This window comes from Haliotis cracherodii, unplaced genomic scaffold (assembly GCF_022045235.1).
Source record: "Haliotis cracherodii isolate W230 unplaced genomic scaffold, xgHalCrac1.p SCAF_39, whole genome shotgun sequence".
NCBI classification, from domain to species: Eukaryota; Metazoa; Mollusca; class Gastropoda; order Lepetellida; family Haliotidae; genus Haliotis; species Haliotis cracherodii.
In genome coordinates, this window is record NW_027266296.1 from 25967 (window position 1) to 51212 (window position 25246).

The 25246-nt window shown below is 42.8% G+C and overlaps 1 protein-coding gene across 1 annotated transcript; it reads right to left on the reverse strand.

The window, feature by feature from the left end:
- Positions 1 to 565: 565 nt before the first annotated feature.
- LOC139478129 (uncharacterized) lies at positions 566 to 21379 on the reverse strand. Its single transcript, XM_071260454.1, has 5 exons — positions 20807 to 21379; positions 8887 to 9057; positions 5380 to 5640; positions 2714 to 2979; positions 566 to 2139 (listed from the first exon to the last, which is right to left on the reverse strand). Exons 1-5 carry the CDS (start codon positions 21109 to 21111, stop codon positions 1430 to 1432), a joined length of 1713 nt encoding a protein of 570 aa, XP_071116555.1. The 5' UTR covers positions 21112 to 21379; the 3' UTR covers positions 566 to 1429.
- Positions 21380 to 25246: the final 3867 nt, after the last annotated feature.

The window sequence follows — 25246 nt, forward strand, 5'->3', positions numbered from 1 at the left end:
ACTGGTTTCACAGTCAGGTACGTATCAAAAGCATTTCCACAACCATCAACCGCTTTTGGCTAAAGCAGAGTCATTTGTACAACTCTATCATAAGCATGTGTTTATGAATCACTATCACTTTAAGGATACCATCGGGTGTGCGCGAAAAGGTGAGCGTATCCTGCTCCACCGGTTACTCTCGTCACAAACACATGCAAAGGCAAGTTAATTATTCAACTGAAAATAACACGAGAACATATGGTACAGGTCGAAATCGGGAACTGCATCAGACATTTCTGTCACTGATGTGTCAAATTTGGACATCTCTGCCATAAACCATTCCGACAACTTTACTATGGCCGTGAATGTTGTAACCTTAATCAAACTTTACAGGGTTGCAGCACTATAGGTTTTCCATAGTACGGTAGCCTTTTAGGACCATTTGTTTATGTTCTAGAAATTTCAAGATACTAACGTGAAATTTCAAGAAAAAAACCAAAACAAATGGCCCTAAAAGGCTTCCGTAGTACTGGCTTACATCTAACAAACCAACAAACAACTGACAACAAACATGTATTTATTTCAAACAATTTTAACTATACATTACGACAGGTCAGTTGCAAATACTATCTGCATCGCCGAACTAAACATTTCCCTACTGTTTACTATGATATAGATGTATACAATTTTACCCTATTGCAATCAAACAGGTCTCACCTTCGTTTACGGAAGATGCGAAAATCGATTAAAAGTTTTTTTTACACTCAAATATTTGAAAACTGTATGTACATTGAAAGACTATATAGCATTAAGTCCGAATTTGATATGTAACATTTGGTCTAATGTCGAACTAATTACACAACTCGCTAAATGTAATTTTAAATACGCTGAAATAAATAATCTATATCCTTCCAGATGATGTTCAAATATGTCTTTAAGACTTTGATATTTACACTTGCCATACTTGGAACAGACAATGTGCCACGTGACTGCATCACCAATTAGGTCATGGACATATCCAATCATAACTCGGGAGCAATGTCACGTGACACCTATAGTCGTAATGTAATAATTTATATGATGTGAATTTGTTTTGAAAACACTGGAAGCATATTCTTAAGGGACACACAACTCAAAAACAGTTTACAATAACATGCAAAATATACAAAATAAACTGCAAAAGCAAATCTTTTTTTAAAAAATCAGCTGGATGCCATCCTCAATGACTGGGATGTTTTCCTGAAAATATAAACTTCTGGTGTCTTATTATCAAAGACAACGATTTTATATAGTAGTTTCCATATGTTAAAGTCTGGCTTTTGATGATATTTAGTAAAAATAATTAGAAATAAAAAATCCAAATAAAACGATGCATACAGTTAACTTCATTTTACCGATGTGAAATCTTTTAGAGTTTAAGATTTGCTTAGTACAACTCGATCGAGTTTCATCACCGCAACACCATCACCATCATTAAAACAACAATGGTCCAAGATACAGCGACCTTGCTGCCCGACCCACAAACTTCTCGCACCTCGTCGTATGGAGGTGGGATTCGTATCCGCCGACTAAACACTGGATCAGTGTCCCTGTCAAAGTGAGGGATCTTTACCACCTCGATATGGTCATCGCTGTAAGGAGTTGTGTCAAAGTAAGCATAGTAAGGCTTTCTTCGAAGAATATCAACGTGGGTGGTATACCAAAGCTCTCCGGGCATTGCCTCCATCCTAAAAACATTCTCTTGTTCCGTTGGACGCAGGTTGAACTCTCCAAACTCACCGTATTTCAGATACAGGGATGATTCGTTCACCCAGACCCGGATATCCCCGAAGGCCAAGTTCCGATAGAATGCTTGGTAGTCTTCCAGAGGACGTTTCGATTCGGAGGCTTGTTTGATGTCTCGGTTCACATACGGGTCGTTCTTTACGACAATGGTGAACATGGCATCAAGGGTCTGGCAGAAGTCTTTGAGGTGGAAGGCTGGCTGGCCGTGTATCAGCATGTCCAAACCATAGGTGTTCATCAGTGTCTTAGCGGCAAAGGCTTTGGGGCCGTTGTCTCCTGTGAAGGCTGTGAAGATGCCCACGTCACGGTCGGGGATGAAGCTAGTAAGACTCTCATACCCGGGGAGGGACCCGTCTTGGGAGAGTACAGAGTAGCCTGCAAAAGACAATGTTTGTTTGTTTATTGTTCAACAGTGCATTCAGCAATAGTCCAGGTATATGACGGCGGTCTGTAAAAAACGAGTCTCTCCCAAACAATCCAGAGATTGACATCTTGAGCATCGATCCGCGCAGTTGGGATACGATGAGATGCATTAACCAAGTCAACGAGCCTGACCACACGATCCCGTAAGTCGCCTCTTACGAGAAGCATAGTCGCCTTTTACGGAAAAAAATAGAAAATGGTACTTGAATCCATAAGGTATGCCGGACTTTGGAAGACCTATTCTAACCCGGATCGTCACAATGTGATTCATGTCATTAAAAAGTAAGTGTATACTATTAATTTTGTATGTTTATATCTTTGGGACAGATTTTGATTATATCAGAGCGGAACGATCATTACTTTGGGCAGTGGGTCAACCAAATGGTTAAAAGTTTCCTTTGTCGCGCCGAAGGCCCGGGTTCGATTCCATACATTGGTACAATGCTTGAAGCCCATTCGTGGTGTCCCCTGTTGATGTTGCTGGAATAATACTAAACGCGGCGTAAAACCATACCCCCTCACTTACCCCGATAGTGTCCTTTGATCCAGCCCAGGGTGTTGGCCTCTCTTGTGTAAGACACTTGAACGTCTGGCTGGCTGAAGCCCTCCACCCTGGCGTTCCCTTCATCAGATCGCGTAGTCTGCCCCTGGAACAACTCGGCCAGGGCTTCTCTGGGAAGGAGCTGGCCGCCATCTTGTGTTCCACCCTTGTTCAGGTTGAACCGAAGCCATTTGCCCATGTCGTCTGCGGTCGAACAAATGGAGGATCCTGCGGCTATGATTTCTTGACCTCTGTTTGAAAAGAATATTAAAAACACTTAGTGGCGTCCACCTTCATCTTAATCTATATCTTGGTGGAAATGCGGAAAACAATAGTCTGACTTGTGACCAGGGACCAATTGCACAAGGTGAGGTGAGGTGAGGTGAGGTGAGGTGAGTTAATGGTAGGCGTCATGGTGCTTAACGTCGCGATCAAGATTATTGCACTCATGAAGCGCGAGTGTGTGTGTGTGTGTGTGTGTGGCTGCTGTCGAGTTTATGGTGCTAGCACACTGAGATAACATGCCGCTGTTGAACATGAATACCCCACTCAGACACAGTATACTCCGACTCCGACTCTGAGCCGACCAGTCCCTGTTTTAGCCCCTTAATGCCGAGCGCCAGGCAGGCTAACAACAAGTACTATTTTTTACTGCTTTTGGTATGACGCGGCCGGAGATCGAACCGCTCTCCGGGCGGACGCTCTACCACTAGACCACGGAGGCGTCCCCAATTGAACAAATTGATCTCCGTGCTAAGACTATTGTAATAGGTGTACTAAGTTTTTCACACAGACTGACAATAGCTATAGCACTAAGATCGCTTAGTACAAGTGGGGCCCGTTGTAGCAGTAGTGTATTCTGAGAAGTGTATTCTGACAACCACGCATTCTGGTTGCACAGACTAACTGGATCGGGTGGTCGGCTTGATAACTTGGTTGATTCATGCCATCGTATCCCAAATGCGTAGATTGATGCTCATGCTCAGTCACTGGATTGTCTGGCCCGGACTCTATTATTTCCAGACTGCCGTCACATAGCTGGAATATTGCTGGGTGCGGCGTTAAACAACAAACAAACAAACAAACATAACCATGACCAACAAACAGATTCGTATCAGCAGTGTTGCAGCTATTCGCCACGAAAACCAGTAAGTTGTATGTCACTGTTACTATAACAGTTATCACAACACATCACACATGTTACACTCTTCCGAGTATTATTCAAGGGATTGCGCAAAACAGCAACAGCTACTGGTCTATCAGTAAACACGTGTTTTCTTATCATTGGGAATCAGCTCTCAATGCACACATGTGTCCATGGATACCATGCGGATATTTTTGTCACACTGTTCATCTGTGTTACACTACGCTGCAAAACTAAATCCCTTCGATTGCGAAACGGTTGCGACCAGATCGGGATCCGAAGGCGATCTATACATTGTACCTGATGATATACTGTCGTGATCCCTTCACGGTCCTGTATTCATCATAACGCGGTCCTTATAGGTATGTTGTCGCGATCCTGTATTCATCATAACGCGATCCTTAGAGGTATGTTGTCGCGATCCTGTATTCATCATAACACGATCCTCAGAGGTATGTTGTCGCGATCCTGTATTCATCATAACGCCATCCTTAGAGGTATGTTGTCGCGATCCTGTATTCATCATAACGCGATCCTTAGAGGTATGTTGTCGCGACCCTGTATTCATCATAACGCGATCCTCAGAGGTATGTTGTCGCGATCCTGTATTCATCATAACGCCATCCTAAGAGGTACGTTGTCGCGATCCTGTATTCATCATAACGCGATCCTTATGGGTATGTTGTCGTGATTTTGTCGGGATTTTAACGCGATCCTTACAGGTATGTTGTTGCGATCTTGTCGGGATCTTAACGCGATCCTCTAGGTATGTTGTCGCGATCCTGTATTCATCATAACACGATCCTTAGAGGTATGTTGTCGTGATTTTGTCGGGATCTTAACGCGATCCTTACAGGTTTGTTGTCGCGCTCTTGTCGGGATCTTAACGCGATCCTCTAGGTATGTTGTCGCGATCCTGTATTCATCATAACGCGATCCTTACAGGTTTGTTGTCGCGATCTTGTCAGGATCTTAACGCGATCCTCTAGGTATGTTGTCGCGATGCTCTTGTGATCTTGACGCGATCCCACAGGTATCTTATCGCCATCCTGTCGGGATCTTTACGTGATCCCAAAATGTATCTTGTTGGGATCTTAACGCAATCCTATAGGTATCCTGTAGGGAGCCTAAGTCGATCCTGTAGGTTTATTGTCGCTACCTCAACGGGATCCTGTATATACCCTGTCTTGATCTTAACGCGATTATTATCGAACGTCTTTCTCAACGTGATCGGGTCGGGATCGAGTTGTGTTATGTTCTCCGTTCTGTCGGGTTCTTATCGAGATCATATCGTTTTCATATAGCGATCTCAAAGCGATGAAAGTATCCTGTCGCGTCCCTAGAGCGACCCGTGTTGGATTGAATGTCAGGATCGCGTCGCCGGAAATCCCGATCGGATCCCGATAGAATGGCGATCACCTTCCTCACCCTGATCGCTTTCAAGGGAACCTTAGTTTTGATTAGTAGTGTACAACCCAAAGCAAGGTGATAACGTGTCTCTACTCACTTCATAGCTTCCATTGGGATAGGCATAGGGACTCCGTTGTAGCTCATGACTGGCTGTGCCAGGTTCTCCTGCTTCTTGGCATCACTGGTGATGAAGAACGTGTCCGTCATGCTGAGCGGGGCAAGAAGGTGGTCCTGCACCAGCTTGTACCACGTGTCCTGTCCCAAGCTGCGGGTCACCTCTTCGGCCACAGCGAACAGCAGGTTGTTGTAGACGTACTTTTCCCGGAACGTGGCCACCTTGGGGGCGAACCTCAGATTGCTGGAAGTAAAGAAGTGCTGACAGGGATGATGTGAGTGAATGAATGAGAATGACACAACGTTATATGCCTTTGAACTATCAAGATTTGCACAATTGACAAATGCATGTTTTGAGGACGGCTGAATTATAAAACAGTTATTGCAATCTAGCAGATCATGGGATGAGTGAGTGAGTGAGTTGGGTTTAACGCCGCTTTGAACAGTATTCCAGTTATATCACGACGTGTCAGCTTTATGTAGGAGGAAAGCCCGAAGTGAAGCAGGTCTCAGACGATTACCACTCCGGTGAAACCTACGAGCATGGGTATGGTCGGGCAAACCTGGAACCTACGATCCTAGGAGCCTGGTGTGCTCAAGGGAAGCAACCCTGAATGAAATAGCGGCGTCTTAGACGACTGAGCCACCCGTGTCCGTTGTAGTACAAAAAGAAAAAGCAGGGAACAGGACTTTTTTTAAGCCGACGTGTTGGCTGGTTTGTAGATGTCGTGACGACTTGTTTGTGTTTGTTTGTTTGTTTGTTGTTTAACGCTGTACCCGGCAATATTCCAGCTGTTCCAGCGGTCTGTAAATAATCGAGTATGAACAAGACAATCCAGTGATTGATATCGTGAGCATCGATCTAAACAACTGGGATACGATAACATGCATCAACCAAGTCAGCAAACCTGACCACCCGATCCCGTTCCTTGCCTCTTACTACAGGCATAGTCGCCTTTTACGGCACGCATGGGGTGCTGAGGACCTATTCTACCCCGGATCTTCACAGGTCAACCGACAAAGAAAACGTTGGGTGCACCATTACATGAGCCTGACAACCCGTTAGTCTCCCCTTACGACAAGCATGATTTTACTGAAGACCAATTCTAACCCGGATCTTTACAGGTACAAGCTGTTTTGTACTTGATCAACAAACAGGGAGGTAAACAGATTATATCTTGTTCTCTGTGTGAGGATAACGCCAGCACACATAATTGAAGTATCAGCTGCCGCAGCAGCATGTGGTGTGGTTTGTGTACATGTCCAACAACAGAAGCACTCTTCCGGTAAATAAATCAATACAATCAGTCAGTACAACATAGTACAAGGTGTTAAGAAGCTGATTGGTTTGTTCTGGCCGTAGGGGTACAGACACAAAATAGGCTCTGTCTGTTTTATAGGTTGAATTTTCAAGAATTTAAATACGTCCTCCATATACCTGTTCATGATGATCATACTTTCAGACACTGGATTCCTTGGCTTAGACTCAATTATTAACATGCACCGGCGATATATGAACTATGTGCGGCGTTAAACACCATTCTCTCACATCAGTTTAGAACCAGGATTTGGTAACAATATAACGGATGCTTATATTTATATAATGGATTGAGGGAGTTTGGTTGGTTGGTTGGATTGATGTTCTACGCCGCACTCCAGCTATATGACGGCGGTCTGTAAATAATCGAGTCTGGACCAGACAATCCAGTGATTAATGTCATGGGCATCGATCCACGCAACTGGGACCGATGACATGCATCAACCAAGTCAGCGAGCCTGACCACCCGATCCCGTTAGTCGCCTTTTACGACAAGCATAGTCGCCTTTTACGGCAAGCATGGGTTGCTGAACACCTATTCGTCCCCGGATCTTCACGAGTCGAGGGGGTTTGGTCTAAACTGTATTTCGGTTAAGTATATCACCGCGTGTCTGCTTTATGTGGAGGAAAGCCTGACGTTATGCAGGTCTCAGACGTTTACCGTTTTGATGAGCGTGGGTATGGCGGCGACAAACCTAGAAACATAATGGGGATCAGAGATCATATCGGTATATTGTCTCTGTGATAATAGCTTCCTGCCACGTCAAACATTGCACAACGAGGACTGTGCCTCTCGTACCCCGTTGTACAAGTAGAACATATCTTATGACTTATGACCCGTTAGAAACAGGCTTAAAAGCTTGTTCCCAGGGAAAGAGGTCGCTGCACGAGATGTATTACCGTCTATATATACAGCACTATAGTAATACGATATACGTGTACTTCCGGGTACGCTTTAGGAATTTTGATTGGTTGAAATTCAACCAATGAAATCAAGATCCATACATTTGCATGACATGCAAATACGTCATCTACAGAAGCAAGGGCAAGTGACATATTTGAATGATAATACTGAAAGGGTAACTGTAGATGCTACAAATGTTGATACGCCTTTGAATTAGCAAGATGGCACAATTGACAACTGCGTGTGTTGAGGACGGCTGAACGCCACTGGTCATTAACTGGAAAATACTACAAGGGGTGTATAACCATACTCACTCATATTTGTAGAAAGAATTAAGTGACGAGATTGTAAAGGAAATATTGTTCAACATTACCCCAAGGGTAAGCGCAATTATGTTCTTTATGTCAATGCAGTGATAAGTAAAATCATGTGCAGTGAATCAACAAGATAATAATTTATGGAATTGCCGAAATTCGTTTTCATTATTCAAATATATATTATTTATTTAATCAGTATTATATTGGGTATGGCCATTTGCCTTATACCCTCGAGCACAAGCTGTGTGGTCTTGTAGTACGGCGTGACGCTAAAGAGTATGTTCTGAGGTGACACTTGGGATCACTAGTGGGCGATAGCATGAGCGTCAATCCAAACCATCACAGCCCGATAACCATTGAGTGAGTCAGGTTAAAGTTAGCTTACCAAGGCGGTTACCAGAAAATGTCTAACCACAGTCTACAACCATTGTGTTTAGTTCTCAGTGGTTCGGAACAGGTCCCCGGTACCCCTGATTTTCTTAGAGCCGATTAAACTGTGAATAAAGTTGTTGTTGGTTTTTGAAAACAAACTGTGAACAAAGTTGTTTTTGGTTTTGCAAAACATACTGTTAATAAAGTGGCCAGGCTCTGTCAGGCTGATTGCGTGTCATCGCACTGCATGGGACATTGATCATGATTAACTTTATAGGTCGCACTGATATGGCTGGGAACGTAGACGTAGACCAACCGTATAAACAATAAATGTTTTTCTTATTATTTGATTACAAATTAATTTTATTTATTTATTCCAAAAAATACATTCTCTCATCTTTCTTCACACAATACATTTCTCTCTGTCAACATTTTTTTCGAATACTTAATTCATAATTATGAAGATACCTATTAAAGTTTTCCGCAGTGCAAGACTAGCAACTTTGCAAAATACTAAAAACAAACATTTTAAAAATATAATAAACAAAGCATCGGGCAGGGGAGGTAAGTTGTACTCACGAGATGAGACGACTTCGTTCCATGGCGTTGGTGAGGACCACGGCGTCCATGTTGCTGAGGCCGGTCCTCATGGAGACGATGTCTCTCAGGCTGAGGTAGTCGTTGCGGTAGCGGTCGCCGAAGTTGATGGCCGCACCGAGGATCTCCTGGACAGGTGTGTCCCATGTGAAGCTGTAATCAGGACGTGTTAATGGGTATTACTAAAACGAGAGTTGTTGACGTTCAGTGACAGTTTAAATAAACATGTTACAAGAAATGTCTGTCTACTACTAACGGGGTACACAATCCCCCCCCCCCCCTCCACTTCCTCCTTCCCCCTCTTCTTCCCATCCCCTTCCTCGTAATAGTAGCAGTAGCATTATTGGTAGTAGTAGTAGTAGTAGTAGTAGTAGTAGCAGCAGAAGTAGTAGTAGCGGTAGCAGCAGTAGTAATAGTGGTAACAGTAGAAATAGTGGTAGTAGTAGCAGCAATAATGTTCGTCGTAGAAGTAGTAATAGTGGTTGAAGTAGCAAAAATAGTGGTATTGCTAGTAGTAGTAGTAGTAGTAGTAGTAGTAGTAGCAGAAATATTCGTCGTCGTAGTGGTAGTAATAGTGGTACTAGATGCACAATTAGAAGCAGGTGTATTTGTCTTTGAACTCTACATGACAGAAACAAAAACACAGCGTCACCATGACGCAACACTGACATGTTTGACGCATTGCAAGTATTGCATCACTGTTCATGGGCTTGAGCAAGTTATATTGTCATATAAACAGATTTGGTAAACAGCGCCATAGGGCGTGTGAACTCCTTCTTACACGTAATAGTTGGCATTATATATGATGTTTTGAACATCATGGATAATAAATTGATATACTAATTTTAGCGATAACTCACGCAAATATATTTATATATTTCGACTATGTACGAAAAACACGTGTGGTTTGTACGCCCTGCTCACCGCAAAACAGAAAGTGTAACTTGGCACCAATATGGGTGTTGACCTTTCCCGCCAAAACACGAAGCTGTTCACCCAATCGCAGACAGATGGGACACATCCACATTCTGAATACTCTCTCCACTACAGAAAAAACTATCTCCAGTGCAGTATAACTAACTCCAAGGGAGGTAACTGATGTAGGATGAACAAACTAAACCATATTTCGGCCAGGTTTTAACCATTAATGAATCCTCGCGTCTCACCAAAGGTAGCCCTGCCATAACTTTTGGCCTTTGTTTTAGGAAGTCTTTTAGGAATTCGTTCCTTCTAAACAGCTTCCGTAAAACGTCACGAGGAGCTTATTGTTTTAAGAGCAGGTCAGTGCGCAGGATCAGACTGTCGCAGGTTGAGTCACTAAGGGCGTATTGGGGAAACGACTGATTCACGATATTGTTTCAAACAATAAGTCGGGCCCCTTGGGAAGCTATATTCATTATGCAACAGCAACAAAACCATAAAAAAACAGTAATAAAATAAAACATGGTTACCATCATAAGGGAGATGGAATTACTTGACATTACAACATGTGTGCTTTAGAGTACTCGAGAGTATATACAGACTACACAGTGTGGCCACTAACACACTAGTTCTTGCTGTTCAGGGGAGACCAAGAAGTGACTCCTTTGTGTCCTTGCCAAAAAGACTTTCTTTTAAAAATCTTATATGTTTGTAAACATACAGTCCAAAAAAGGTGAGGGATATTCGAAAGTAGCAGATGATCACAGAATATATCGAGGTATCGAGTGATGGTGGGTATGGATAAGAGTGAGTGAGTGAGTGAGTGAGTTGGGTTTAACGCCGCTTTTAACATTATTCCAGTTATATCACGGCGTGTCAGCTTAATGTGGGAGGAAAGCCTGAAGTGATGCAGGTCTCAGACGTTTACCACTTCAGTGAAACCCACGAGCACGGGTATGGTGCTGACAAACCTAGAAACATAATCGGGGCGAACCGGGATTCGAACCCACAATCATAGGTTTCTGGCGTGCCCAAGGGACGCAACTCTGCACAGCGAATCGCGGCGCCTTAGACGACCGGGCCACCCGTGCCCCCGTATGGATAAGAAAAAGGACTAGGTGTAACGTGACAATCAGCAGAATGTTGGCTATGTGACAAGCAAGAATGGGTGCTAACAACCACGAAGGACGATATGGGTGTGTTGTGAAACAGTCAACGTTTGAGATGACTTCATCAATGTTGAGCCATACCCCCAAATTGGTTAAACATTCGTTTATTCGTCGTGGCATGATTTGATCAATTTCCCAATGACAATTTGAGGAGGTTTTGTCCATTCCTCTTCCAGCGTCTGGCCCAGTTCGGCTAAGTAGCGGGTGGTCTGTGACGTTGGCGTGCGCACCTCCCCATCCCAGAGGGGCACGGGTGGCCCAGTCGTCTAAGGCGCCGCGATTCGCTGTGCAGAGTTGCCTGCCTTGGTCACGCCAGAAACCTATGAATGTGGGTTCGAATCCCGGTTCGCCCCGATTATGTTTCTAGGTTTATCTGCACCATACCTGTGCTCGTGGGTTTCACCGATGTGGTAAACGGCTGATACCTGCATCACTTCGGGATTTCCTCCCACATTAAGCTGACACGCCGTGATATAACTGGAATACTGTTAAAAGCGGCGCTAAACCCAACTGACTGACTCACTCATGTCCCAGACGTGCTCCTTGTGAGGTGGCGGCTGACCATTGCATTCTGGTGATGTTTTGCTGCTGGAGGTATTGAGTTACGATACGCGCAAGGTTGGCACAAGCGTTATCAGTTTGGAAGACAAAACGTGGACCAGCAAATGCACAGCCATGTTGTCTCGGTGGTACTGGCCATTGATCCTTCCATGGACAATAACAGTGACATTCTGGCTGGCATGGAAGTCCTACCCCTTAGTATCACATACCCAACCACAAATTTCAACCTGGCGACTTCTATTTCAGACTACGCTTGAAGAATATGTTGACACAGTTCTCGATTAAAAATTTGAAAACTGAACATACGAACATTCCGAAATGTCTAATATATGGATTAGATTGTATGGCAGTGCCTCCTGCATACTGTGCAACGCCTCCTCTGCTCAAATGTTCATCCCACGGAAGCAAAAGAAAGACGATAATTTTGACGGAATCAGTCGTACGGTCCGCACTTGTCGTTCGGAATACACCCTGTTAACGTTTTCGAGGTTGCATGATTAGAAAACACATTCCGACTGTCACTTTCATGATCTGGTAAGCGACGCTTTGATTGGTCGGATGAAAGGTCGTTCTGACGTGACCCGTAATGGGATGTCCTCAGATCTTTGTTTAGCGGCAGCGTGGTTTATGCTGACAGCCTGTTAAATATACGACAGATATATTTTTCCAGAATATAACTGCCCATAATTAAGGGTGCATATAACACACGAGTGCGTATTATACGCGAATAAATAAGTCTTGTGTACATTGATCAATCGGAAGGGGTGCTAATTGGGATTGTTCACTAGCCAATATATTAGCAAATATCGCCGTGGGCGCTTATTATGTCGAATACGGTACTTGAATAAAAAAAGGTTCACGGTATGGTCAATACAACAATACTTGTCAAAATTAAACAAGTTTACTTCGAAAAGCTAATGCGTTCGTTTGTACAACAATATTTGTTTCCTTACCAAAAAATTTAAATGTAAATATGACAAAAACATTTTTTGGTTCTAAAATATGAAACGTCACCGTTAGAGAATAATCAGTCTCGATCATCTGACGAAACAAATTTCATTGCGTGTAAAAGGCAAAATAGCCGTTAAATAGATAAAATGGAAATAGAACAAGAATCTCTGTAAAAGGCTAACGTGATTGTAACATTGACTGATGTCTCTGTGAGAGTACAATCCTGATCCCTCTTGTAGGGAAGCGTTCATATTCTACAGATCCGTGACATTCTGTTTAGAGAGAATGTTATTTGACTCCATGTCCTTTAAACACCCACGTGGTGCTCAAAGGCTTGACACGATCACTACCTCGGGGATCTAATTACGTTAATTACAGGATATAGGCAACGCTTCTGGACTGGTAGTGTATCTTGAAAAACGTGACCACCTCACGGTCTGTAGTTAGCGATTAGGAAGAAAGTAGTCCCTGTCAAGATAGAATAACAATCATCCTCATCAATCGACATTTTTTAATTTGATAATGGACCCACGATGTGCCAATACTTCAGAGCGTCATAGTTTTGATAATGCATTTGGTTAGTTTTCTGCTACTAAATGTGAAAGTTACCCTTTCTTATATCGACATATAGTGTAACCTCGTTAGTACGGACCCCGTTAATCCAGCCGACTACACTCCGGAACGGTTACATGTATACAAAGTGATATTAACCATACCAATGATTCGTTAATCCGGAAATTGGTTAATCCAGACAATACCGTGTGTATTAATGGTGTTTCACTGTATAATGAAGTCAATATTTCCCGATTCCGGAGATTGGGCGAAAAATACCGTGTTCGTTTGAGATGTTTCGTAATCTGTTTATCAAGAGAGTAAATCAGACTCGTAAGAAGGAATGTCATAGAGAGTAGGGTCAGGTGGTTGCTTGTTGGTGGTCAATTCCGAAATGTTGAGGAGCGGTGAGGGAATTAATCTCTCCGAAACTATGCAAAACCACAACCGTTAGTATAGTTTATATGAAATACTAACATTAAGTGTATGTGTGTGTGTGTGTGTGTGTGTGTGTGTGTGTGTGTGTGTGGTATGTGTGCGTAGTGCGTGCGCGCGTGTATGTGTGTGCGTTTGCGTGTGTGTATGTGTGTGCGTTTGCGTGTGTGTATGCGTGTGTAAAGGTGGGGTTGGGGTTGGGAGGTGGGGGGTGGGGTGAAATGACGATGCAACTAAAATGTTTAATTCTTAAAATCCAAGCGCTTATCACACATAAAGGTAGGGTGTCAATCAAGACGTCATCAACCGATGAAACAACGGTTTACTTTGACAAAGCAGTTTATTTACAGCGTATAATTGAATAATCGGGATGAACTATTTGTACCAGATGACATTAATATTGATATCATTCACGTCATTTCGCGCAGTGCACCCGGAACTCAACCAGTGATGGATACTTCCCTCTCCTTCGGCATCGACAGATCCCTTGGGGATTCCGGGTAAGAAAGGCTCCCAGCAATCTGTGCTGGTAGTAAAAGGTTTCTAAATAGATTGCCGACTAAGTACGATTGCGTGTGACGATTCTCATAATATCAATCACGGGTTTGTCTGGCCAGACTTATTTAGAAAACGACGTCACATAGCTTGAATATTGTTGAGCACAGCTTTAAACAAGAAAAACAACAACGCATAGTCTTAGATTGAAAACAGATAAAATCGATTTCCTTTTGATGAATGTGAAGATGCGGTTATATTGTATCCGATGATCAGCCCTTGTCTGCTTGTCATCGCTCCCCATGGCGTGGATCCTTGCTCATTTTATCAGTCTCTGGTTTGCTTGTCTAGACTCGATTATTTACAGGCCACATGAATATAGCTGGAATACTGCTGACTGCGGCGTTACACAACACTCACTCATGCACATACTGAGTGAGTAAAGATCCAGATGCTCTCTGCTTATATATCAGGTTTATATTATTTACAGGTATATCACATTGGCGTTTTAATCGGCTTCCCTCAGTGTTCCAATCTTGCATTTGAACCCAGGCCTCCACTGTGATGAATGAACGCATAACCTGCAGCGACACATCGCTTGAGGAACACAATACGTGCATTAGTTTCCACGACAGATGGGGCAAGGTGTGCGGCATTTGTAAAGGCTTATACCTGTAGGGCGTTCATAGTAATCAGACTGAGATCCAGTTTCACATGGGGCGAGACGGACGAAGGAATTTGGCAAGTTGCTCTACACATACTGAGTGAGTGAGTGTACGTCCTTGTAAGACAAATCAGTGGCCAATGTCAGAAATCGATAACATACTGTTGATTAAGTTGTTGTTTTTTAATTGTTTTCAATGGGCAGTCCGCCATTACCCAAACGACGTATAAAGCTGAGTCTATGTGCATTGTATACGTCCGGACACCCGTGAACATTCCGGGCTATAAAAGCCTGGAAGGTAATTTAAGGTACCCGTGAATCACGCACGCACGAATACCGTGTTTGCGTTGGGCGTTTCAACGTGCGTGATTCCCGTGCTCTCTTTCGAGTTGAGTTGATTGGTTCAACTGTGTCATATGGCCCTGTGACGCAGGGGTAGCATTATGCAGATGGCTGTTTCAGTGAATGCTCGTTCCACCCGTGACGAACAGGTCTGGTTGTTGATGAAATATAGTGATAGCTAAATAGACAGATTTTTTTATTCATACACCGATTGTCTTTAAATGTAATATCCAGTTATGTATGACTGTTTAATAATCTCATACCAACTTTGACTGGAGTAGGTCCGATAGTTTTTCAGATATTGTAGTAAACGTCGGTACCTTAAATTACCTTCCAGACTTATAGAATAGGTCCCATGCTTGTCGTAAGAGGCGTGACTGGGTACATGCATGTCATCGTATCCCAACTGCCATTTGACGAAGGCTGGTGCTGTATACCTTCAAGCATTGTCTTCTTCACCTCATACTATACTGTATATTAAGTGTAGACATTGAAAGTATGTAGCCCTGCAACCTTGTAAACCATTGGGAGGAAGGCACCCAAAAGGAAAATTAAGCAAGCCTCTCAAGGTTTAGCTCTACATCAAACTTCACTATTATAATATCACATCACTCATTACCATCACTGGCCCCGGATCTGGGATAGAATAGGTCTTCAGCTACCCATGCCTGTTGAAGGGTCAGGCTCGCTGACTTGGTTGATGCATGTCATCATATCCCAATTGCATTGATCTATGCTCATGATGTCAATCACTGGATTGTCTGGTACAGGCTCGATTATTTACAGACCGCCGTCATATAGCTGAAACATTTGCTGAGTGTGGCTTTAAACAACAAACAAACAAACAAACAAAGCACATGTCTGGAATCTACTCGTAAGTGGAATGTCGACCACATACTCGTGAATCAGTCGGCGTATCTGGCATTGCAAGTATGATCCTAAAACAGGGACTCGACACGGGCTTTTCAGTTGGAAAGATGTAGAGGTATGGCGATTCTGTATATTTACGCAATTCGGAGATTTCTATCATAATACCGTTTGTAAAAAAGTACGACACTGTTGATGCAACGTTTGGTGGTTAGCATGACCTTGGCAAGCGCCACTTTGTTTAACATGCCAGAAAACATGTGCTGACTTGGCAGTGTTATTGTTCACTGAGGGATTTTAGTACTAGAAGCATCTATGCGTCGACAACGCCCCCACCCCATCCCCGCAAGCGTATCACAATACACTTTCACTCACTCTCAACCACCCCACCCCAACCGCAACCCATCACCCCACCAAAAACACGACCCCTTCAACCACACCCACCCCAACACACGCGCGCAAGCGCAGATATACCATGACTCATCCCAAAACCGACCCCCTCCACCCCACCCATACACACCCCAATACACACGCGCGTATCACGACACGCCTCGACCCACCCCTAATTGGACCCCCAACACACACACACATTACCACACGCCTTCACCCCTCGACAGAGTAGCCCCTCCCCCCGTGTCTATCTGAGAGGTGCTCCAGTAGAAGAATGTGACAATATCATGTTTATAAGGAATCGTGAAAGGTCGGAGTGCCTTACCCAACACGAAGTTGTTAGCACAACACAAAACTGACGCATTGTTGGCAAGCTGATCTTCAAGATCCACGTCCATGTGGAATACACCTAAATTGTCATGGTTACCAATAAACAAATCACAAAAACATGCCCCTCTCGTAAAGTAGGAAGACGTGATATAATCGCCTGTGGGTGTAAACTATGTTCAAATATTAGCTTTCATAATACATGTATAGGCAGGGAGACCTCTTCGTGCAGTCTCCGTGATATAGGTTTGAATGGAGAAGAGGCCGATTTAGTATCTCCGTAATACTTTAATTGAAAACACAGAAAGATCTAAAATGTATTGACACCTATCGATTAATTACAATTTAACATTATTCACTGACGATATATCGGTAACATAGTTTTAAAAAGTAAACTGCCGAGCAAAAGAAAGTTAATTGAAATTTGGATTTGACTAAAAAAATACAAACGTCATCAAAACATTACTATACTGAAAACTTCGCAGAAACTTACAAACTTAAGATTCAAAACACAACTATGACACCCGTATCAAATACAGCAACCACAAAAAACCATTTCTTGTTTGTTTCATTTTTAGCAACCATCAAACATGGGTGCAAACTTACTTTTGCCAGGCAATTTACTTCGTAAATAGTTATTATATAATCGGAGGTGATTACCGGTAATAAATCAGCGAGTAAGTCAGGAACCAGTGAAGAGATTGAATTCACATTATCTTTAATAATAAATTATAATTTATACATAATCTCGGTAAAGTTGCTTCGACAAATCAAACTGAATTCAGTTTTGCCCGGTTTTCCTGTTTCCGCAACCTGTCAATTCAAAGAGATGATGCTTATATATTCATCAAATATATCAGGCATCCTGAAACGCTGATAGAGATCCAAAATAGGTTATAACAATACATTCCTTCGAAGCCATACCAATGAAAGGTCAGAGGTCATTTGCAACAGGTGCGCGACCTCAGAGCCCCTCTTCTGTTCACACCCTAGCAAGAAAAACAGATCCACGCTAGATATCATTGACCGATTACAGATCAAAGGTATTCATATGAGGTATGCTACACACCCTATCTTCAGTCTGTGAATCTGCAGATTTTACCAAAGTATATCAAAGGAATAAATGTGTAATGAATTTTGTGGTTAAGGGATCAGAGCTTGCAGTAGTCCTGGGGTGTCTATAGCTTAGGTAACGACCATTTAGACTGAAATTGGTTTAAGTGCGTGTCAGGCTTTCATTCTTACCGAATTATATTTTTTATGGAAATAAAATATTGTAACAATTCTGACACCAAATACAGATTTGTTTGTGGATCTGTAACAGTTGAATCTCAAGACACACGTTGTCACAGCGTTCGAAAAGACCAATTAAATATAAAGATTGTTGTGAAACGTACTATCATAACAAGCGCGGGTCGGTCTTGCGATGTATTTAGCAATTTTAAATAAGCAATGAGAATGTGTAGGTTCATACACTTCCTGATGAGTTACATTCGTCACCGTGTACCCTCAGGCGTTACCTTATCTTAAATATAAAACACATCATATATGTCAATGACAGGTGGCCTATATTTGATAAAGAGTTGGCGCAAAAAACACCAGTTCTACATCCAGTCAAATTTAGCATACATTGAACTCGTTATACAGTATAGTGCAAAATCGAGACTGGTTGTTCTCAGGCCTTGACGTATTTTATTTAAAGATTCAGTCGTTTTTCTGACTCGTTAATAGCTGGTATCGTTAATATCTGATAATCATTCAATCTTCTTTTGGCAGAGGTTTATTATGATCATAGAAATTAATTAAGCAAGAACTCTTTTCTTATTCAGTGACATACATGTATGACGCACATACTGTTTATAAGGGGGTCGCTTCGCTGCCTGGTGTTCATTTCGTGGTTGTTATTAGAGGTAAGGGTTTTGCCGCCTTTATTTAAGTGTTTCAAATATTTAACTGTACACGCAATGGTTTCTTTTCACTTTGCAAACATGTTGGACATGAGGACTTTGAATTATTTCCTACATCTGTTTTGCTTCATGTTGATATGGATCTGGCAGAATGTCGACTTTTGCTATTGCATTTGGGCGCCATATTCAAAGCCTCGCATTTCGCCAGATGGCCATCGTTATAGACACGTGTCTGTCGAATGTCATTTTAAAGTTAAATAATAAAGATATTTTACTCCTAAATAAGCATAATTTGTAAAATGACACAAAATGTACGTGTCCATATTCATCCCACCAAGAGTAGGATTTGTATACGAAAAATAACGTTTTTAATTCCAAATTGTTTTAGAAATCCCTTAAGACGTTTAACGCTTTGGTAAAACCCACGAGCTCAGGTATAGTCCTGACAAAAATGTCAAATGTCATTATCAGGTTCGAACCCCAACCAGCACATCGTGTTATCATTTAAGGTACTGAGCACAGCGTACCATAGCTTATCCCATTGGATCACCCGTTCCGCTGTGTGATTTGTAGGTTTAGCCGTCGATGTTGGCTCTGGGTCCACCTGTGAGTAAGTGAGTGAGTTGGATTTAACGCCGCTTTTAACAGTATTCCAGTTATAATACGGCGTGTCAGCTTAATGTGGGAGGAAAGCCCGAAGTGATGCAGGTCTCAGACGGGTATGGTGCTGTCAAACCTAGAAACATACTCGGGTCTTACCGGGATTCGAACCCAGACTCATAGGTTTCTGGCGTGCCCAAGGGACGCAACTCTGCACAGAGAATCGCGGCGCCTAAGACGACTGGGCCACCCGTGCTCCCCTGGGTACACAAGACTGAGAGTACGTCAAAATGTGGTGAGGGATAAACTACAGCGAATTTATCCAACCGCCATGTTTATCATTTGCAACAATTTAAAAATAAAAGGAGATTTCATGCGAAGCGTTTGTTTATCGCCGTATTGCCAGGTGAGCTCAAGGTTACACGTACATCAAACTCAATGTTAATATACACTAAGCGACGTCGTTTCGCTGTAAGGAGAGATCGGCAAATATTTGTTGCCATGACGACAGGCATATTTTGTCTAGTGGTACACGGCTGAAATGGGGTACATGGAAATTTATCAAAACGTCACTTACCGACATGATTGAGCTAGTTTACATGTAAGGTGAGCTAAAAGCATATACAACTACAGTATGTCCAGAGCAACAATAGTTTTGAGGTGAAACAGGTCACATTTAGTTCAGGCGGTGCCGCATGGACATATTTGGGAAAGAAACGCTCTGTCGCTACAAATATATATACTCACAGACAAAAGAAACGCGAATACCATACATGGTGGTTAATGTATGAAGAATTACTCATATTCAAGAGATATTATATTGGTTCGACGCACAAACGACCATACTGGTATACATACATGTATAACATACATGTGACGTCATAGACCCATGACCATTTGTCTCGTGCAGGATTAGAGTGTACAGTTTGGAAATCACTTGCAGCATATCGTGATAAGAATAAAGAGAATGCAGTAGCACTTGACTGATTGTTAGTTTTGTCATTAAGTGGTAGATATTGGAAACATCTCTTCTTAACGCACACACTTCTCTGTATGTTTCTATGGTTCGCGTTTCATGGTTCGTGTGTGTGTGTGTGTGTGTGTGTGTGTGTGTGTGTGTGTGTGTGTAAACCTCACACATAATATCGACTCAGAGCCGATGTGTCATTGTTCTATTCCCATTTGTCTCGAGCGCCAGGCAGGGTAACAACAAATACTTTATTGTAACGTCTTATGGTACGACTTGGTCGGGGATCGGGCAACCTTCTGCTCTCTGGGCAGACGCTCTATCCACTAGACCACGGAGGCAGTGTGCACTTACGAAACATTGAAACGGAATTTCATGCAGTTGAATTACCATGCGAACTTGACTTAAACACGTTGCGTTACAACGTTAACTCGACAGAAACTTTAAGACAATATCACTATGGCCCTGATAGAACTCTTTGGACAATATTAGCCTATATACTTTATTACGATTGTAGCGACACGTCATTTGTCACACATGCGATGTCAACTTCGAGTTAACAAGGTTTTACTATATTCAATGAATTTAGACGACAGATAAACAAAACAGTTTTAGGATTCTCGACATAACCAATTGATAGCCCTGTATTATTTAATCTCGAATTCGAGATAAGCGGGCAAAGTATATGTATTTATATAATGAGGAGAATAGGTTCGAGAGTACATTCGAGATAACGGGATTCGAGTGTACTTACTTTTGATGTTCATCCAGCAGCTTTGCCAAAAGTGTTGCAGTAAAAGTCTGGGTGATGTCTCCTAGACAGAACACTGTCTTGGAGGAGGCCGATTCCTGCCTCTGTTTGTTGGAGGTGCCAAAGCCATTCGTGTATACAATTTGTCCATCTCTCACCAAGGACATCGATATAGCCGGTACACGAGCACATCGAGCGACTTCACCCAGAAAGCGATTTAAATTGTTTGTCTCGAGTTGTGTCAAGGTCTTGGATTCGAGAAATGGGAAGAATCCCGCCAAAATAACCACTGGCCACAACGCCATCATCTTGGCTGTTCACTAGCTGCCAACAAAATGAGATTCCCGTTAGCGCGGGAAACCACAGGAAATCGTCTGCTTACTCTCTGATTCACGTCTGCTGGCCTAACCACGTGGTTGGTATGGATCAAATGGTAAACTGTTCCCGTTGTAAAACAGTGCCATATGCCTGCCAAGTTCCCCTTTCTTTCTCTTATATCCCCCGACGAAAGGTGGAGCCATGTTTAGCTGTGGCACCACGCTACTGCACGATCTGGAGACACACGGGTAGGTGTGGTCGTTCTTCAAATCGTGCAGGTAGAAATATGGGTGGGGCATAGGCTGACGCATCTCACTGGTATATTAAACACATAATTCCCCAAATAGCATAGTGTTTGGGCGATTGCAATTTGCACTTGAGTTCTCATATTTATAAATACACTCTACGTGTCCCCCTGTGTAATACTTCTGAATAGTGTTACAAGCGACATAAAACAACACTCACTCTGTTAAAAACAAAGACGCAAGGTGACACCAGTGACTCAGTTTTGAAGCAATTCACTGTGCATGGTTTCATCCGTTAGTGGGATCGAACCCAAAGTTCGCTCAGGTTGTGATCCTTGGTTTGTCTGCACCAAGTCAATACTCAATTTAGTGAGACATATAGTGTTTACCTTATCTAATGTGCGATGCTTTTCTTTTAGGTTTAATTGTAGTGCCCTTGTGGTCAAAACGTTAACTTGATATGCCAAAGACCTGTGTTCGATTTCCCATATCGGTTCAGTATATTGAGCCCGTTACTGGTATACCGTTGCTGAAATATTGCTCAAAGAGATGCAAAAATCAACTCAAGTACACACTTGCTTACTCCTTGACGGTGTAACATGTAAGCATGAATGGGGCGGTCGGGTAGCCTAGTGGTTAAGGTGTTCGCTCGTCACGCCGAAGACCCGGGTTCGATTCCCGACGTGGGTACAATGTGTGAAGCCCATTTCTGGTGACCCCCGCTGTGATATTGCTGGAATATTGCTAGAAGCGGCGTAAAACCATACTCACTCACTCACTGTAAGCATGGACCGTGTGGGGATTCCGGATGGACGACTTTATGGATCGGGTGGTCAGGCTCGATGGCGTGATACGTGCTCACAATATCAATCACTGGGTTGTCTGGCTGACGCTGATTATGATTTACAGGTCGCCGCCATACAGCTGGAATATTGCTAAGTGCGGCGTCAGACACTCAGTATGTGCAACAGTTCTGGTAACATATGATGAAATATTTAGCTTGCAGCATCACGCGGAGTATTAGTGTCGAATCGTAGAATGCTGTTTGACGACTGTAAACGTTCTCATAGTTCTGTAAGAATAATGGTTCCTGGTTAATAAAGTCCTAGGACAATGGTTCCTCTGCTCTATTGTCCTAGGACAATGGTTCCTGGTAACTAATGTCTTGGGACAGTGGTTCCTGATGCTAATGTCACAGGACATTTCCTAATCCTAATGTCACAGAATAATTGTTCCTGACACCTATATCCCCGGGCAATGGTACCTGACACTAATGTCACACAGGACAATGTTTTCAGACACTAATGTCACAGGACAATGGTACCTGACACTAATATCACACAGGACAATGTTTTCAGACACTAATGTCACAGAACAATGGTACCTGACACTAATGTCACACAGGACAATGTTTTCAGACACTAATGTCACAGGACAATGGTTCCTGACACTAATATCACAGGACAATGGTTCCTGACACTAATATCACAGGACAATGGTTCCTGACACTAATATCACAGGACAATGGTTCCTGACACTAATGTCACAGAACAATCATGGTTCCTGACACTTATGTCACAGGACAATGGTTCCCGACACTTATGTCCCCGGGATATGGTTCCTGCCACTAATATCACACAGGACAATGGTATCTGACACTAATGTCACAGGACAATGGCCCCTCATACTAATATCTAAGGACAATGGTTCCTGACACTAATATCACAGGACAATGTTTCCTGACACTAATATCACAGGACAATGGTTCCTGACACTAATATCACAGGACAATGGTTCCTGACACTTATGTCACAGGACAATAGTTCCTGACATTGATATCACAGGACAATGGTACCTGACACTAATGTCACAGGACAATGGTTCCTAATGCATATATCACGGGACATGGTCCCAGCTAAGTAATGTCCTCGGACAATGGTTCCTGATGCTAAAGCCCTAGGACAGTGGTTCCTAGCTAACAAAGTTCTATCTCGCACATAGATTGCTATCATGATTCCTTGCGGATCGTGTAACATCTGTTTCTGGATGCTGCCGTATTTTGCCGTAGTCCCCACAGTGCGTAAACACCTGTTGGCAGTCTAAACTGATTTGTTCGCAGTTATAATATTGTATTATAACTCAACTCTTCATATGACAGGAGGGGCGGTCGGGTAGCCAAGTGGTTAAAGCGTTCGCTCGTCACGCCGAAGACCCGGGTTCGATTCCCGACATGGGTACAATGCTGGAATATTACTAAAAGCGGCGTAAAGCCATACTCACTCACTCATATGACAGGAATAACCCTAAGGCATTGACTTTTAAATTTAATGGTACTATCTTATATTCTGAACAATTGTTAATGGATCTCACTAATACAACGAAAGGGGCGGTGCTCTCTCGGTGAAATCGTACAAATATAATAATATTCGTATTTCAAATCAGTGCTTGCGTTCGATTTCAAAACCCAGATGAACCCGTGTTGACCAACGTACAACTCAAGTTAACCTTGGTTGACCAATCTTAGCACATGTTAGCTTATTTACGTCATACTTGGGTCGACCTAGTTTGCCCATACCAACTGAATCCTTGGGGTGCGGTACTCCGCTTAGCAACCTCCAAGTGACGTAAATTCGTTTTGATTGGTCTATGCATAGACTCGTTAGTCCAGCCATAATATAACTACATAATTCCAGCCTAGTTCGACAAGGATGGAAATTAGACTAAGTCAATTAACTACCTTGCCTCGGGAAGATGATGTGTCATTAAAATCTAAATATAAAATTTCGGTTGTTTCGGTTTCGAATGAATAATGAAGCTTTGATGATGATTTTGCATCTAGGATTGATGTACTTCGCGTTATTTTGACCCTTCTTGTCGTTTTTCATGTATTAAATAAAACAGATACAATTGAGTGAGTGAGTTGGGTTTAACGCCGCTTTTAACAGTATTCCAGTTATATCACGACGTGTCAGGAGGAAAGCCTGAAGTGATGCAGGTCTCAGACGTTTACCACTTCGGTGAAACCCACGAGCACGGGTATGGTGCTGACAAACCTAGAAACATAATCGGGACGAAACGGGATTCGAACCCACAATCATAGGTTTCTGGCGTGCACAAGAGACGCAACTCTGCACAGCGAATCGCGGCGCTTTAGACGACTGGGCCGCCCGTGCCCCCTAAAACAGATGCAAAGACAGCTTTGTCAGTACTTGTTAACCTGTCACAGCTTTGTGTTATAGAAATACATATGGCTTGTGTTGTGCAATTTAGATTACATCTAAGGTTGCATTTTATACGTTTCAATTCGGATACTGCCCAAGGTTATGCTTGGTCAATACTGGTTGAATCTAGTCAACCCTGTTTGCCAAATATGTGGTTACATCGGTTGACACAGGTGACTCGAAGTTTGATAATCGAAAAAACCTGTTGCGGAAACAGGTAAACAAGGCAAAACCGAACCGAGATTATGTATACATTATGCATGATGTGAATGCAATGTCTTCACTGGTTCCTTACTTACTCCCTGATCTATTTTTACTGGTAATCACCTTGGATTATAATAATCACTATTTACGAAGTGAGGTGAGGTGAAATTGGGTTTTACGACGCGTCCAAGATTATTGCACTTATATAGCGACGTGCATGCACGTGTATGTGTTTGTGTGGCTGCTTGTACTAGTCCGGACTGATGCCAATTTATAGTGCTAGCTCACTGAGATACCATGCCGCAGTTTAACATGAATACCCGATAGACACAGTATACTGACACCGAGCCGACCAGTCCTTCTTTTAGCCCCTTAATGCCGAGCGACAGACAGGGTAACAACAAGTACAATCTTTTAACGTCTTTTTGTATGACGCGGCCGGGGATCGAACCCTG

Bases quoted from the DNA above. Each gene is read 5' to 3' on its own strand.
- LOC139478129 (XM_071260454.1), bottom strand. From the start codon at position 21,111: ATGATGGCGTTGTGGCCAGTGGTTATTTTGGCGGGATTCTTCCCATTT. The intron at 5,641-8,886 runs GTGAGTACAACT...CTTTACTTCCAG, and splicing joins GAACGAAGTCGTCTCATCTC to CAATCTGAGGTTCGCCCCCA. The intron at 2,980-5,379 runs GTGAGTAGAGAC...CTTTTCAAACAG, and splicing joins ATCCCAATGGAAGCTATGAA to AGGTCAAGAAATCATAGCCG.